This window comes from Myotis nattereri (genome assembly GCF_964212035.1).
Source record: "Myotis nattereri genome assembly, chromosome: 12".
Taxonomy (NCBI): Eukaryota; Metazoa; Chordata; class Mammalia; order Chiroptera; family Vespertilionidae; genus Myotis; species Myotis nattereri.
The window spans coordinates 39,834,460-39,852,650 of record NC_138087.1 but is presented as its reverse complement, the minus strand read 5'-3'; the positions used below and the strand labels follow the sequence as shown (position 1 = coordinate 39,852,650).

The 18,191-nt window shown below is 40.3% G+C and overlaps 2 protein-coding genes across 2 annotated transcripts in view; one reads left to right on the top strand and one right to left on the bottom strand.

The window, feature by feature from the left end:
* The window catches only part of CFAP95 (cilia and flagella associated protein 95), a gene marked incomplete at its 5' end in the record, with an annotated part of 82,036 nt that extends 71,733 nt beyond the window's left edge, over positions 1–10,303 (bottom strand). The window contains 2 exons of the mRNA XM_081103878.1: positions 4,353–4,461; positions 10,173–10,303. The remainder of the gene's footprint in view (positions 1–4,352; positions 4,462–10,172) is intronic.
* A 38-nt stretch (positions 10,304–10,341) lies between these two features.
* The window catches only part of PTAR1 (protein prenyltransferase alpha subunit repeat containing 1), a 43,217-nt gene continuing 35,367 nt past the window's right edge, over positions 10,342–18,191 (top strand). The window contains exon 1 of the mRNA XM_081103712.1: positions 10,342–10,530. Coding sequence (XP_080959838.1) covers positions 10,445–10,530 — 86 coding nt within the window. The 5' untranslated portion in view covers positions 10,342–10,444. The remainder of the gene's footprint in view (positions 10,531–18,191) is intronic.

Genomic DNA, 18,191 nt, shown 5'->3' with positions numbered 1-18,191 from the left:
GAATTCAAATGATAAAAAACTTATGACTTGCATTTTTGAAGTTTATTCTTAAAAATGTTACTGATTGAGAAATGCTGAACATTTGACTTGCCAGCTAAAAGTTTAAGATTCGGATTGAATTGGGAAAAACTGTGTGTTGTGGTAGCTAAATGCCTTTGCTGAATGAATGTCTGGTGAAAGTGTGTGAGTGTGGAGGGAGGGGGCCTGTCCTCTCCTCTCCTTTGTGTGGCTCCACAACTTTGGTCAGGCGGGCATCTGAGTGAGGATCTGTGAAAACAGGTCACCCCCTCCCTTGTCTGTCTCTCGTCACCGATCATCATGGGGTTGGAACAAAGTTTGTTTGTGTGAGACTAGCCAATTTACTACAGAGAAGGGGGACTGGAACTGGTCTGTGTAAAGCGAAAGCTACTTTATGCTGTCTGACTGTACACATAAGAAAAAACCCTGATTTAAGGGGAAGACAGTAGAGAACTTTTAATTGCTTTACTTTGAGGTATAATTTTGCTGCATCAGGTTAAAATTTTAAAAATCTAGGATTAATTTAAAGGTATAAGGTTGCAACCCAAAGAAGTTTAACAAAGGCTGGCTAGGTTCCAAGATTGCTTAGTTCTAAGATTGCTTATAAAAAAGCAAGAAAGAAGTCTTTTCAAGTTAACTATTTGCTTAGCAAATTAACAAAGTAGCAAATTTCAAAGAACTTGTTATTCATGGTTATTTTATCTCTTTGGTGGACACAGCTCTGCAGGGTGGAGATATTTACTGCCTGTGACTGTATTATGTTTAACTTGCTGTTTTCAATTGTTTATTAGAATCCTCATATTAGAATCCTCATAGAGGGCATAACCTGGTCTTTCCCTTCCTCCCTCATCCGGATTCTGAAAGCACCTGTAACTGGATTTCAGATTGTCTCCAGTCTTTCTGTCTGCAAGAAACCTCCCTATGCACCTGTTATATTTCCAGGCCGACTCTGTGAGGAAAAGCAATGGGCCTGGGCTGAGACAAGGGGGGCGGGGGTGTTGGCAGTTAAGTTATTGGCTGCAGACCTAACAGGTCTTATCAATGAACTTCAAGGTCACAAAAAGTAACTGTAAACACAGTAGTCTTTTTCTGCCCTGGGTTATTCTGTTTAACCCTTCCAATGCTAAATTAGATCGATACCTGTTCTTAGTTTTATCACAAAAGGTCTAAATATATCTTAAGAGTAAAAGTACATTTAGTCTACGGCCATACCACCCTAAACGCGCCTGATCTCGTCTGCAGACACTTTCTGTCGATAATGCCAGCATCTTTTGGCTGCAGAGCTACGTTGTATCAACAGTTGTTCTTCAGACATAGTCCAACCTCTCTACTGTCATGGTCTGAGATGCAGGTGAATGAGAGTCCTGGCTATCAGGCTGCTGAGAGCTGTCTGACCAATGGCTGATTCTTACTGATTCTGTGGGGGTAGGACTTCCTCCTCCCTGCTGTCAGTTTCTGCAGCTATGATGAGGAAGCTGGGGTGACAGAGGGAGCTGCCCTCCAAGCCACCCTCTCTCTCTCGCTCTGCTCTATGTCCAGTGGTCTCCTGCTCTGCCAAGTCCTCCAAACCTCCTGCTCTCTGCCGGCAAGGTCCTGGGAGTCTGCAGGCGTGGCTTGGTGTGGGCGGCTGCTCCTCCCCAACCAGCGAAAGTCCCAGGAGCCTGCGGCCATGGCCGCTGTGGCCTCCTGGGGCGCTTGACACCTGTGTATGCAAATTAACCACCATCTTTGTCGGATAATTTGCATAGTCACTCGGATTGGCTTTTGGGCGTGGCTTGAGCATAGCAGAGGGACAGCTAATTTGCATGTTTCTCTTTTATTAGGTAGAATTGCCTATAGCTGCTTTATTTTACGCTACAATAGTAGAGCTGAGTAATTGGAACAGGGATCATGCAACCCACAAAATCTAAAATATGTCCTATTTAGCCCTTTATTAAAAAGTTTAGAAGACTTCTGGTTTTAGTGACAACATGGAAAGAGCTTGAAAGTCTTCAGTCCCATCATTACAAGACAAAAGATAAACTAAAATAAAACACTTTTCTTAGGCTCATCCAAGAATGAAGATCACAGAGCAACCTCTCACCCATAAATCTGAGAGACAGGCAAATACAGAGAATCACAGATAGATAAGATCAGCTTATCTGGAGCAAAAAATGCTGGAGCCTTCAACTGCTTTGAACACTGAGGTGATCATCTTGACAAATTCCTCGAGGCTGAGTGTGGACTAGCTTATGATTGAGAAAGTCCTTGAGGCCCAATCTTAGGGAAACCCAAACACTTTTATGGAATTTACCTCAAGGAACCCCATCAGGTTCTCACAGTGATGACCCCGAAAATATACCCTCCCACTTTAGTCATAGGGTGGGTTAAGTAACCGTTTTGATATACACTAAATCCATTTTCTATAACAAGGGCCAATGTTCCAGATGAAATGATGTTACCAGAATTTTCGATGATCAAGGGAAGGGGAATAAGACAACTCCAGCTACCTGATCTATCCTCCTTATCTCACCTAAGAGGGGAAAAGCCAAAAAGCATTTCTGAAGGTCACATCCCAAACACTCATGCCCACAAAAGACTCAGAGTTCATTATAAAATTATAAAACAATTCCTCTCCAACAACACCTTACTACTACATCAACAGGGCTCTAGTTTTATAATAATAGTGAATTACAACTAAGAAAGTAACAAGATACAGTTCTATTTGAGAAGGAATTCTTAGGACAATTTATGAAAACAGGAGAGAAAAAATACACCTGAGGAAACTGAATCCTGGGACACCGTCAGCTATAGCAAACATAATCCTAACCAGACTGACATAAAACCTTTCACTAAAGGCCTAGTTAACCTCAGTTTCTATTATCCCATAGATCATGTCCAATTTTCAGCAATTTGCAACATGCTAAAAGGAAAAAAGAAGAGAAACAGGATCTGAGGTGACAAATGTAGCATCAGAACCAGATTCAGTAGGGGTAATGGAAATATTCCAAAGTCAGATGTGTGTGCTCATTTATGTACACATGTACAAAGTATAAAATAATTATTAGTTTGGCCTTCTTTCAATTCCTGAAATATGCTATGCTGTTCTCCTTGAGGCCTTCACACATGCTGTTTCCACTGCTGGTGAGGCTTCTCCCCTGCTTTTCACAGGGGTGGTTCCTCCTAACCGTTCAGGTCTCAGCTTAAATATCACCACCAGGCACAGGCTTCCCTGAGCACACTGCCTGAAGATATGCCCTTACCCCACACTGTTATTATCTGTCCTGATATCTTGCTTTTTCCTTTTGTGTCATGAATTACAATTTTTTTTTTAGTATATTGATGTTTATTTGAATATTGTATTTTTCTTCCATCAACCTGTAGGTCCCATAAGAAGGCAAGAATAATATCTGTTTTCTCTCAATAGTATACTCAGCAGTTAACACATGTCTTATATATAATAACACTGATTAAAATATGTGGAATAAATAAGTACAATTACTTGGACTCTCACCCACTCAGAGGAGGTATTTAGCCTTCTCCTCCTATAAACTAAATACACCATCTTTTACACTTTTTTTTTTTTTTTTTGACACTGATGGTGATGTGAAAGACTTACCATAGAAATTAAAGTGTTTAAAGTAGAAAGACACTGCTTGGGGAGTTACTCTTTGGTATTCCTTCCTACAATTCAAACTATCAGGCTCTATAAATACCGTAATGCAGGTTTGAGCATAATTTAACAATTAACAAAGAAAATTAATCACTTCCTATGGGTGATTTTGGCCTGTTGTTAATTTTGATGAGTGGCAGAGGTGGCTTAAAACATGGAAACAGGAAAAAAACGGAGAAATAGGTATATTTTTATGATAAAATTTTTGAATCGGAAAATTAAGTTAAGAAGTGAGATGGATAAGGGGAAATGTAGCCCTGCCTTACTCTTAGGAAGTTATTGAAGATGTCAAATTAAGCTTAAAATACCTTTCAAATTTTTTCAGTTATGATTTTTTAACCTAAGTCTATGGTAAAGGGTAAAGGGGGGCAAATATTTGGTAACAGAAGACGATTTGACTTTGGGTGGTGGTACACCATGCAATTTACAGAATATGTATTACAGAATTGTACACTTGAAACCTATATAATCTAAAAAAAAAGTGTATGGTTTTCATCATTGTCATATTTATACTGAAGAATATGCAAATCATAGAATAAAAAAACTACTAAGAATGTACTACTACTTGGATAGCTCTTTCATTTAATCACCCATTAAAAGCCATATTACTAAGAAAATCCCTACAACAATTTGACATCTTCAGTAGTATATGAGGAACATTCATTGCATCACAGAGACATACCCATCTCCCTAGCTGTTTCCATATGCAAGGTCCTAGGTTGGCACTTCGTTTTTCCAGGCATTTTCTCCTGTTCTCTGAAGACTACATCATAGGTCTCCTGGGCTGGCCTCTGCAGTAGGAAGGAAGAAGAGGGCAAAGGGAAAGAATGACATTTTGGAACTAGTAACTGTTAAGAAAAATAAAAAACAATTTTTTCAGCAATAAAAAAACACCTATTATGTAACAAAAAACCTAGTATTTTCACTACAGTATCCCCATGGATTCTAATATCACCATTAAATGGTCATTTAATGTTATCTTTATGATTAGCATCTTGATAACATTTACCAACTTTGTTAGGTTAAAAAAAAAAGTTCATTTTAACTAGGAGATTAATTGTAATTGCAGTACAATAATTTTCTTTAGAAATACTAGAAAAGAGTTTCATATTGAAAGGATTTAATTTAGTCTTAGTTACTATTGTTTTAATATTGTACTCATCATGCTTTCCTTATTCACAGAAATCAGTAATAATTGAATAGTGCTTCATAGTTTAAAGATGTATTTTCCTATTTTTATCTCAACATTTAGAATAATAAAGTGCTAGAGACATCAACTAAGAATAATAATAAAGATAACATTTGCCTTCAGGGTGATTTTGTGACTTTTTAAAAAATAATTCTTGATTATATATAAAGTTTTGTATTTGGGAAAACAAACACATACCGAAACTCTCACGAATTTAATGTCATCATTTGAAAATCATATATTAATTTCTATTCCTTTTCCTGAAATGGTCTTTAATAAAAACTTTAAATGTGACATTGCTCCTATTGACTTTTCTTAAGATTTCATTAAAAAAAAACAAACATTGATATTGTGGCTTCTTGACTAGTATTATATTTCCCTTCTATTTCTTTGTAAGTTCTTTGATTTTAAATTTTAGGAAAGTTATCAGTTTAAGGCTTAGCATACTATAAGTATATAGCTAGTCACAACATGAATATAATAATGAAGCATTGAAAATTGAGCACTTAGTTTTTTTAATGGGGAAATAAGCTTGGTGTTTTTGCAATAATAGTCAGTATACAGTAAGCACATGTTTAGCATTACTTAAAGTCTCTCTTACATAATACAGGGTGGGGCAAACATAGGTTTACTGTTGTTCATATGAAAATAATACAATAGCCCAGCTGGCATGGCTCAGTGGTTGAACTTTGACCTATGAACCCGGAGGTCATGGTTCAATTCCCAGTCAGGGCACATGCCTGGGTTGCGGGTCAATCCCCAGAGTGGCAGGAAGCAGCCAATCCAAGATTCCCTCTCATCACTGATGTTTCTGTCTCTCTCCCTCTCCTTTCCTCTCTGAAATCAACAAAACTATATTTTTTAAAAAAGAAAATAATACAATAGTTAATAATAATACAAGAATACACTGTTTCGCATACTCACAACTGTAGACCTACTTTTGTCCCACCTGTATTACTATGATATTCAATTCAAATAACTGGAGTAAATAAACAACACAATATAGTGAAATAAGGAGAATAATATAGAGTGAAGATGCAAACAGATTATAAAGTCATCTCCAGCTCTTCACAAAAGGATGAAGCCTGTCATTAAAACCACTTTGGTGTCTTCCTTCCCACCAGGGCTCTCAACTCATACATAGGTTTTATTGTAGAAAGTCTGGAACATCCAGAAGAATATAAAGAATGCATATTTATAGGTCTTAATTGTCTCCAGTATTTAATTTCATCATACAGAGATAACCATTGTTAACATTTTAGTTTATATTTATACTCGAGGCCCAGTGCACGAAATTCATGCATGGGGGTGCCCTTCAGCCCAGCCTGCACCCTCTCGCAATCTGAGACCCCTCGGGAGATGTCCAACTGCCAGTTTAAGCCTAATTGGGACCAGGCCTAAACTGGCAATCAGACATCCCTCTCGCAATCTGGGACCGCTGGCTCCTAACCGCTTACCTATCTGCCTGCCTGGTCACCCCTAACCATTCTGCCTACCTGCCTGATCTCCCCTAACCCCTCTGCCTGCCTGCCTGATCACCCCTAACCACTTGCCTGCCTGCCTGATCTCCCCTAACTACGCTGCCTGTCTGCCTGATCCCCCCTAACTGCTGGCATGCCTGCCTGATCACCCCTAACTGCAGCCTGCCTGCCTGATCGTCCCTAACCACCTCTGCCTCGGCCCCCGCTGCCACGGCTTTGTCCAGAAGGACGTCCGAAATAATGTCTGGAAGGTCGTTCGGCTGTCCAGTCTAATAGCATATTACACTTTTTAAAAATATATATTTTACTGATTTTTTACAGAGAGTAAGGGAGAGGGATAGTTAGAAACATCGATGAGAGAGAAACATCGATCAGCGCCTCCTGTACACTCCCCACTGGGGATGTGCCCGCAACCAAGGTACATGCCCTTGATCGGAATCAAACCTGGGACCCTTGAGTCTGCAGGCCAATGCTCTATCCGCTGAGCCAAACTGGTTAGGGCTACACTTTTATTATTATAGATTGTGTACAATTCATTTTGTATATATGAGGGTTATCTTATATGCTGTTTTGGTACTTGTTTTTGTCATTTCATATCTACCTTTCCCCTATCATCAAATAGTCTTCTAAAATATGAAAAGTATGATTAGGGGGAGATGTGGAAGGATTGTCAAAACACATTCACAGCCATGTGAACAATAATTAGAGGCATGGTCAAGTTAAAATCAATACATCTCTAAAAAAATTAATATGTATGAAGTAATTGTTGCTTTGGCCAGTATGGCTCAGTTGGTTAGAGCATTGTTCCATACACCAAAGGGTGGTGGGTTTGATTCCCATCAGGGCACATATCCAGGTTGTGGGTTTGATCCCCAATCAGGGCACATGTGGGAAGCAAATGATTGATATTTCTCTTTCACATGGATGTTTCTTTCTCACATTGATGTTTCTCTCTCTCCCCCTTCCTCTCTCTAAAATCACATAAATAAATAAATAAATAAAATAAGAGACAATTGGCTAATTAACAGATAAATATATCCACATCTTTATTAACATATACTTTTAAAAGTATATGTTAAACTTTTCTTAAGTTACAAAAATTATATTTTGTTCTTTGAATTACTTAGAAAGTAAAATTATCCTATAAATATACCTCCCCCTAAGAGTTTGGTAATATATTCTTCTAGCTAGAATGTGCTTTTATGACTAAACAATTTCTCATCAAATAGATTTATTATAATTTAATCAATCTCTGTTGTTGGGCATTCAAGCTATTTGTAATTTTTCATTATTATCAGTAAATGTACTTTGCAGATTCCTGAACATACATGTTTGAGTCCTTCAAGAAAATCTTGCTAAATTTATCAAATATCATATCATATCTTATATATTACTAAAGTATTATGAATTTCAATTCTTAACTTCTTTCAACCTCAGCTTTCTTTTTCTGCAAAAGTATGGGTTTGGATCAGTTCTAATATGCTCCAATTCTAAAAACCTTGAGTTATAAATACAGTAGATCCTTAATAAGTGAGTAAAACAATTTGTTAACTCTTAGAAGAAGATGTGAGACACAATTCTAAGGATTTTGCCTTTCAAATGAGCATAAAGAGGGTGTGTGCTCCTGTATGTGTTATGTGGGGAGGGATACACAGAACCATAAGGAGGAGTTATCTTTCTGGAATATCAATCTTACATCAGGATTTAGGGACAAAGTTTGGGTTTTACCCCTGTCAAATACATTAGGGTGAGATACAAAATTCATCAATTTTTAAGATAAAAAATAAAGTCTTTGGAAAAAAAAGTATATTTCTGAGTGTGCTGCTTTGAGCTCTGTCCCCTAGAAGTCAGGATTTATTTTTTCACTTTTATTAGGAAAAGATGCCAGGCTTTGATTAAGTGAAGAGAAAGAAGTCGTCAGTTAACTCAAACATTTGAGAACTGGTATCACATTCTTAGAGTAACTAAGATATTTGAAGTTGTCCTTGGCCTTGGGAATCTAAACACACATTCACTCACTGCACTGCCTCCTCTGAGAAGCGTCAGGAGGTTAAGATTTGTTTGATTTACAAACTAAAACCTGTCCCATCTTGCTTTTTTACAATTTTGTGAATCTTCTAGCTCGTTTCTATTAAAAACATATGGCCAATGTCTAAACAGCAGTTCTATCCTTTATAAATATACCTACAGGGAGCGTTGACTATTGGATATAGTTAATTTACATTTCTCATTCAACGGGTTACAATTTTGCACCCAAAATTATTCTTTGATAATCAACCCTACTTCAAATGCTCCACATATCTTTACATTAAACAGAGAATAAGCTTGCCTTTCTTTTTAAAAAAGTTTTAAAAAATACAGACTTCAAGGATTAAGTAAAAATAACTGAAGGATGAAGGAAAATCTGATGTATAATGTTTGAATTGTGGCATTTCAAAATCCAAATTAACTAGAAATCCTCTTTTCCCCACAAAAATGATTTGCAGCAAGGTAAATAGTTACAAATGCAAACTCTATCAGGGCCTTGACTTTCTCACTCCAAAACTGACGCAGTGTTCAGAGGACTCCAAACCTTGCGGAAAATGAAGTCCGGTTGTCTCTTGGTAGGGGCGGGATTGATTTTATGATCCCCAAGGACACCAAAATCCACAGGTGCTCAAGTCTCATGAAAAAGTGGAGTCGTATTTGAGTCTACTGCACATCTCCCATAGACTTTAAGTCATCTCTAGGTTACTTCTATTGCCTCATACAATGTAAATGCTATATGAAAAGTTGTTACACTGTACTATTCAGGGAGCAATGACAAGAAAAAAAACAAGATGTTCAATACAGAACCAACCATCCTGGGCAACAACCTAACTTTTTCTTCCCACACCTTCTCTATCCAAAGTTGGCTGAATTTGTGGCAGGTAGGTAGGGCCCACCACACACTCCGTAGAAAACCTAAAAAAAATATTTCAGTACTCAACTCCTACTTCCTACATCCAGCTGGCAAAGAACGTTTCCTTTTCTTTCCTATTCCTTCCTTGAATGCATTCGTTAAGTTTGTTTAAAAATTAATGGTTGAGGACGGCTGCTCCGAGGCCGAAATTGGCACGCAGGAAAAGGAAGCCCCCAACAAGGTCCAATCGGGGCTCCTTCTGCCAGGAGCGCCTCTGAAGGCCTCCTCCCGACAGCTGGAAAAATAAAGCAAATAAGTTCTCACAGGTACTGACTGTGCCCTGACCGGTTTGGCTCAGTGGATAGAGCCTCGGCCTGCGGACTCAAGGGAACCTGGCTGGTCAAGGGCATGCACCTTGGTTGAGCGCACATCCCCAGTGGGGAGTGTGCAGGAGGCAGCTGATCGATGTTTCTCTCATCGATGTTTCTAACTCTCTATCCCTCTCCCTTCCTCTCTGTAAAAAAAGCAATAAAATATATTCAGAAAACATGCCCTAACCGGTTTGGCTCAGTGGCTGGAGCGTTGGCCTGCGGACTGAAGGGTCCCAGGTTCGATTCCGGTCAAGGGCATGTACCTGGGTTGCGGGCACGTATCCAGTAGAGAGTGTGTAGGAGGCGGCTGATCGATGTTTCTCTCATCGATGTTTCTAACTCTCTATCCCTCTCTGTAAAAAATCAATAAAATATATTTTAAAAAATATATTCAAAAAACAAAACAAAAGGTACTGACTGCTCACGAGGACTTGCAGTCGCAAGGAAACTTCCCTCGGGGACTCCCGGGACCTGGCAACTCCTGCAGAATGGAAGTTGCCGGGACGGGGGATGACCTGAGGACCACTTACTCGCAGCCCCGACTGGATAGAAATGAAAATAAAATGTGTAAGACCGAGACCTGCCACTGAGTCTGCAGCATCTTCCGGGACGCTGACCAACTGTTAGGGACCAGGAGAGGACGTCAGGGCCCGACCCACCAGGCCGCTCCGGTCCCCGCGGGCGCCACGCCCCGGCCACCGGCGGACGACCCGGAAGTTCTCGGCGGCCGCGGCGGCGGCAGGGGCGGAGGCGGGAGCTCCGCCAAACCGGCGCACACGCGCGCTCCCCGCGGAACCCCGCCGGCCGCGCTGCGCTGTCCCGGAGGCGCGCCCGAGCCGCCCGGCCGCCAACATGGCCGAGACGAGCGAGGAGGTGGCGGTGCTGGTGCAGCGGGTGGTGAAGGACATCACCAACGCCTTCCGGAGGAACCCGCACATGTGAGTCGCGCGCCGGCGTGGCCGCCGTCTCCGGGGGTCGTCGGGGACGGGGGGGGCGGGGCCGAGCCCGGAGCCGACCTCGGGCGGCGACTCGCGGGCGGCGGGGCCTGGCGCGCCGCTCGCTGCAGGGGAGGGAGCCAGGTCGCGGCCGGATCGCCGCCGGCCGCCGCGGGGCCCGCTCTCCGCCCCCGGGGCCGCTGCCGGGAGCGTCCCTCCCAGTGACCTCGCAAAAGCACGGGGAGCGAGTTTGTTTCGCTCTGCGGCTCCCCCGGCCCCCGTCCTTTCCCAGGAGTTCAGGAACCTGGAAAGACGTCCTCCGGGCGTCCGCCTCCCCCGTCTGATCGGGAAGGGGACCCGGGCGCACACGCGATGCGAGTCTCTGTGCTGCGTACACACAACTCCGCTGCGGCTCATCCCGGCCGCTGGTCGGAGGGGTCACCGATCAGCTGGTCCTCAGCGGGCCCGGACCCCTCTCAGCTTTCTAACCAGAGGGAGTGGAGGCTGCTTCCCAAGGTTGCACAGGGACTCCGACGAAACATTCTGTTTTGAAGGTGAACCGAGCATTCTCGAGAGTTTAGCGTCCGTCGGCACAGGAGGAGTCGAACGGAAAGTAGATGAAACCTCGACACCTTTTAGCATTAGCTGAACCATCGTAACAGGGAGCAAGCACATGAACCAGTTTATTATTATTATTTTTAATCCAGACCCTGCTGCCCTGTTTAAGTAGCACACAGAGCACTGCCACGCTGTGTCTCCCTGCTTCCTCTCCGTTTCACTGGGGAGATAGGAGAAACGATCTTCTTTCTGGCACTTGTGCTTGTCTGTAGCGAGCGAATAGGAAGCTGTGGAGAGAGAGAGCGAGCGAGCTACATTGTACAAAAGAGGGAGAAGCAGGAGTGGAGCCCTTCTCCCACCCCTCACCCACAAAAGAAACATAGAATCCAGTTTTGCGTTATCTTTATCTCTTCCGTGTAATATGTTATTCTTTAGAACACACGAGTTACTTTTTTTAAGTGGTCTAAGCCCTTAAGCCTCTCTGCCTAAAAGAGGTGCCAAACCTACATCAACGCGAAGCCTTCTCTTCCTTCCGGGCGATGCTTATAAAAGAGCTGAGAAGCCCTCGGATGCCTTGCTCTCTGGTGGCACACAGTTGGAGACCTGCATCTGTGCCTCATTAAAAACAAAGCCCTGCTGGCCTCCAAACGCACCGGCCGCCTCTGGCAGTGTCCACTTCCTTTCCCCTTGTGACTGCCGACACTTTGAGAATGAGCGTTTGGAATGATTTCTTGGCAGTAACCATAGTGGGGACTGGGCCTTGTGAAGAATGCTTTGATGCCTTGTATATCAGTCTTTCCGTCCCCTTTTCAGAAATAGAGCTTTAGGGCAAATGAGAGACATCATCAAAAAAAAAAAAAAAACAGACAAACGAAGGGCCTGTTTCCTCCTCATTGGTGTTCTTTTTCTTGAGATTATAACAGGTTAGCAAGAAGTCTAATCTAATAAGTACAGTAATCATCTTAGTTTCTTGCCGTTGAGGTAGATTAGAAAAGCATCGGTATTTTATACTTGAAGAAACAGATTGAGTGTTCATTGGCAGATTGACACAGTGCTGTTTGGAACACATCCCAATTCTCCTGGATCACATTTATTGAAACTTATAAAGGATTTTAATATCTTCTTTAATCATATTCTTATGGTGAAATCTCATGAATGTACTCAATGAATGCATAATTTACGCTTAAGCATTTGGGTCATTCAGGATTTAAAAGTATGAAATAAGATGGGCATTTGAAATAATGATATATAATATAGGGCTGAAAACTTAAGTAGCTTAACCCATTGTTCAATAATAGTCTTCAGCTATATTTTAGTACATATTTCCTGCAATAATAATATCTTCAATGATATTACTATACATCCTTTAAAATGTCTGATAATTTGGACTTTTCAAAATTGTCTATACTTCTTTCCCCAATCTAGCCCCTCCCCCCCAAATAGGCTGTATTTCTAGTTAAAGGGGGGAGGGGAGCATTGTTTACCTTGAAAGTTAGTACCTAATTACAGTTTTCAGTATTAAAAAAGAAAGGTTTTCATTCTTTACTTTTTGTTTTTCTTTTTCTCCAAACACAAGATAGATTGCAATTTTATTACTCAACATCAACTCCATTGGCTTTGTAGAGATCACTAGCCAGGAGGAGTCAAAGATACAGTGAAAGATACAGTGGTTGATATGTGGATTTTGTTAGTGGTAGGTGTGGATAGGTTACCTTCTCTGAGCCTCAGTTTCCTCTTGATCTAGTGAGGCTGATGAGAACACAGGAAAATTACCTTACACAATATCTGGTAACACTTAGTTGCCACTGGGTAAATATTAGGCTTAGCCTGAATCCCTGTGCTCCTTAAAAAATATATGAATGGTGAATATGGAACACTTCATGAACTGAAAAATACCATAGGAATGTTGTTTTTGTGGTTGACTCTTAGAGACTACTATTGGAAAAACAACTGAAGGCTTGACCCAGGGACTGACAGTAAATTAATGTATGGAGCCTGTGCTAAAGCAGAAGGCTACTGTTTACAATGGAATTGGGATCATGCCAGAGGTCTCCAGCAGGTTACTTTTTATTACTTTTAAATATTTATTGAACTCTCACTGTTTACGAGGTGCTGTAGGTACCATCTTCACAGTGTAGAATAGGAAGGAATATAAAACACAGTTATACTCAAGACACTCACAGAAATATCTATGATGATAGAAATGTTCTATACCTGTTCTGTCTAATATAGCTATGAGCCACATGTAGCTTGAGTGCTTAAAATGTGGCTAATGCAAATGAGGAACTGAATTTTAAATTTGATTGAATCTTAATTGATTTATACATAATGGTCACATATTCCTAGTGACTACTGTATTACACAGTACAGGTGTAGATGGTGACCTAAGACCTTCCTGCAAGAACAGTAAGTTAACCCTGCAAAGTGGTTTATAATAAAGGCTGGACTAGCAGTCTGGTGAGCTAATGTTATGTGGGTTTTAGAAGGGAGGCTGGGTATGGAATGTCTTGGCCAAGGCCCTTAGGGTGGGTGGTTTTTGAGCTGAACTTTGAAAACTAGGTAAGAGTTATCTCAGGGAGCCAAAGACCTCCGCAGGGAACAGTAAACTAACCCAGATAGCAAATGTAATTGAAAAGATACAGTAGGACCAGATTATGTAGGAAATCCTGACTGTGGTTTAATTTCTTTCATACCATGCATGCATTCAGCAAAAGAGCACTTCTTTTTGCAATGCTAATTCTGGGTCTGCAGGACTAGGAGCAGGGTGTAGATTGATGAACACACCACACATGGTCCCTGCCCTAATGGAACTTTAAACAAATCAACACAGGGATTATGAAAAGAGCCCCAAAGGATAAGAAGCATGGATAGAGGCCTAATTTAGGTTAAATGGTCAAAATAGCTCTTTCTGAGAAAATAATTAAATTGAGCTATGAGGGATGGATAAAAGTTGGCTCAGAGAAAATACACCCTTCCTAGGTAGTGGGTAGGGCCCAATGAAGGTAGTACTAATGAAGGCAGTTTTAGATTGTCTGTCTGCAAATTTAACTGAAGAATCAGAAACCAGAGAGTCTCTTGTCTTCTTACACATGATTTTTTTTATTGTTTTATTGCTTAAAGTATTACAAAGAGTATTACATATGTCTGCTTTTTTTCCCCCGTCCTTAACAATCCCCTGGCCTCCCCTACCCCCCCAGTGTCTTATGTCCATTGGTTATGCTTATTATCCATGCATACAAGTCCTTCTTTACACATGATTTTTATCTGTTTATTTAAATAATTGTATAGTTAGTTATAAAATGTTTGGGTTTGGAGTCTGGCAGCCCTGGGTTTGAATCTTGGCTTATCATTTACTAGTTGGGTAGACTTAGACAAGTTTCTTTCCTCATTTTTAAAATGGGTTAAAATTCCTACTTTATAAAATTATTGTGCAGAATAAATGAAATAGTGTATGAAAAGCCTGATATAAAATATTGCATACAATACACATTCAATAAACAGTTGTAATTTGTGTAGATGTTTTCTGCGTAAGGTCAGTAATATAATTTCAGTGATATACAAAGTCAGTTCCTTTAGAAGATTTGCTAACTTTCCCTTTGGTCATTCTTAAAAAAATTCCAGTTTGAAGAGAAACAAAAATGAAATGTTAGATTTAAAAGATTTGTCCTGTATCCTTGGGCTGTTTTCTGTTTATCACTCCACATTGCAGGGTTTGGTTTTAGTATTTGGGGACCATCCTTCCCTCTTGAAGGGAAGCTGGTCAATATTTTGTGAAAAATAAATGGGCCTACTCCAGTTGATGGATGATATTTCTGAAAAGTATAGATAAGAGACACTGTCTAAACATGAGGATCAAAGTCAATATTAGTGTTATGTGAACATTGAACTTCATCTGGAAGGCACTGGATCCCCATTGCGAAGTGAAGCACTCAGAGAGACATACCAGTCTTTTTAAGTAAATGTGGTGGGACATTCAGCGCTCGAAAGTAACCTAAAAAGTGAGCATTGTGGTATCTCTTTAAAAAGATTAGAACTTGATTATCATCCTAAATATTAACAACTCTAAAAATCCTATTACCTTGGTAATGCAGATATCCTTGTTAAATCTCAATTTAACAGGAATCTCAATTTCTAGAAACCTATAAATATAAAGGAATGAAATTTGCTGGCAGTGAAAAACTCAAAAATTTCTAAGACATTTCATAAGGAAATAACTGGAGATGTATTTTGTATTTATAGCACATTCAGTGCAACCATTAAATATATATTAATTAGTAGGAAAGTTATTACTGTGAATTAAATTTTTAAAAAGGATTATAGGAGTATGTCCAATATAATCTCACTTTATAAAATATTTAGAAAAAAAGGTCACATGCCCAAATATAACAGTGGTAGAGGGCTGGCAGGTGACTTTTAGCTGTTTTTTCCCTGAGTTTCCCAACTTTTCTTGAGTAGAAATTTAGAATTCAAATACCGGAAATCTAGAAGGAATTAATATAAATCCTGCTTGCTTTCACTTTCCTGTGGCTACAAGGATTTGGAGCTAAATATTAGGAAGTCCTAATTTTTTTTAATCTTTATTGTTGAAAGTATTATATATGTCCTCCTTTTTTCCCCATTGACCCCTTCTAGCCCGACCCCCACTCCTGCCCCAGGCCTTCACCACCCTATTGTGTGTGTTGATGTATTATTCATGTATGCATTCATTACAAGTTTTCTTCCCACCTACCTACCCACCCACCCTCCCTCACCTGCCTTCCCTCTGAAAAGGAAGTCCCAATTTTTAATTTAGCCACTGGCCAAAATGACCTTGGGTAAATCCTATTGACCTTATTGGACCTCAGTTTCCTCATCTGATAAAATGAGAGACTAGACAAATGAGGTCCCTTCCAATTTTAAAATGATTCTGGAATCCCAAATTGTCTGGGGGGAAAAAAGTGGACTATGACCTAAGGGACTAGACATAGAAGTCTGAAGTCACGCACACTGTTATTTGGAAGCTTACTGACCTACCTATCTGCCTAAAGTACTTGTTATATTTTTAGGAAGCAGCAAAGCACTGTATTTTAGGGTCAAATAACTCGGTAAAAGCTTAACATTCTTTTCCTCACTTTATCAGTATCTGTTAAGCAAGGAACTTCCCAGTTTGACCTCAGGCACTTTTTTTTTTTTTTTAATCCTCACCTGAGGATATTTTTCCATTGATTTTTAGAGAGAGTGGAAAGGAGGGAGAGAGACGAGAAACGTAGATGTGAGGATTGAGCACTTTACAGGTTACCACATTTTAAAAAATATGTATTTTTATTGATTTCAGAGAGGAAGGGAGAGGAAGAAAGATAGAAAAAGCAATTATGAGAGAAAATCATTGATCTACTGCCTCTTGCACGCCCCCTACTGGGAATCAAGACCACAACCCCGGGTATGTGGCCTTGGTCAGAACTGAACTCAGAACCCTTCAGTCTGCAGGCCAACAGTCTATCCACTGAGCCAAACCAGCTAGGGCAACCACATTTCTTTACAATGTATTATTTGCTCTTTATAATAGGCAGGGAAAGTATTATTTCTGTATTTCAGATGAGGATACTGATGGCCAAGTGACTTACTCAGTTCACATTGGCTGTCAGTGGTAGAATAGAGATCTGGACCTCAGAAGATCAAGTGCTTTTGTCGCTATATATTACTGCCTCTCTTTTAATTTGGACTTTTTTATTTTCTAGTGCTTTACATTTCCTGATATGACAGTTCTCATTCTTACTTGAGAAAAGCTGCCAGGTCTTAAAATTTGAAAGTTGGATAAGAGGAGACCTAGCAGCCCATTGCCTTTACGTAGACATATAATGTAATTCCACATTTTAAAAGTTAGGAAAATGAGATCTACAGAGACCAAGTGACATGCTCTATATATCACATTGACAGAGCTAGGAGTTGAGCCCACTGCCTTAGAAGGAAATCAGTGGTTAGGTTTTCTTGCAGAATCGAGAAGTGATGCTCTTGAACTTTATTTATTTTGAGTATTATCACCAAAGTGCAAGGATAATCAACCTTTCAGTAGCAGTTACTGAGCACCTACTGTATCCAAGGTATTCTTAGTTTTTTAATTATTGCTTGGAAGTGCAGTAGCCAATTAAAACAATGTGCAGTTTTTTTGTATGTGTGCAGATGGCTCTGTTCTGTCATTTAGGTACATGTAGTTGGGCATTTTATTTGGGGTATAAATAGTGAGCAAGGCAGGGTTTTGGTTTTTTATATTGTGAATTTTAAGTAATAAAAACCCATCTCTCCCCCCCCCTCACCCCCCCCCCCAAAAAAAAACAAAAACAAAACAAAACAACAAAACAAACCACCAGGCTGTACCCAGAAGCTAGGATTCTTTTATTTTTGTTACTCCAACATTCATATTGTTGACTTTTGCAGTTCTTGGCAGTGTTGTAAGTGATTATTAGACCTCAGAACAAACTTTCCGAAATAATTGAACTGAGGTTGTTTTTGTTTTTTACTATTTTTTAAAAAATATATTTTATTGATTTCTTACAGAGAGGAAGGGAGAGAGATAGAGAGTGAGAAACATCGATGAGAGAGAAACATCGATCAGCTGCCTCCTGCACACCCCCTACTGGGGATGTGCCCACAACCAAGGTACATGCCCTTTACCGGAATCGAACCTGGGACCTTTCAGTCCACAGGCCGACGCTCTATCTACTGAGCCAAACCAGTCAGGGCTGTTTTTTACTATTATTCTAGTTATTAAATGATCTACTTTATATAGTAAAACCTGAACACCAGAAAATATCAGAGATTCTGACATATATTAATCAGGTATAGATCTAGATGTGGCTAGTTGTCCTATCACCAAATACAAATGCAAAAACAATGTACTGGACGTTGACCTCCCTCAGATGATCTCTCAGCATTGGTTAATTATTCCTACAGAATTTTATTTATATTACTAGAATGACAAAGTGGTAACATTTTATTATAGACTAGACGCTCGCTGCACGAAGATTCGTGTAAGACTGTGCCTTCCTTCCCCTGGCTGCTGGCACTGCCTTTGCTCTGGCCTGGAGCCGCCTTTCCGCCTTCCCACGCTGCCCAGAGGCCCGGAGCGG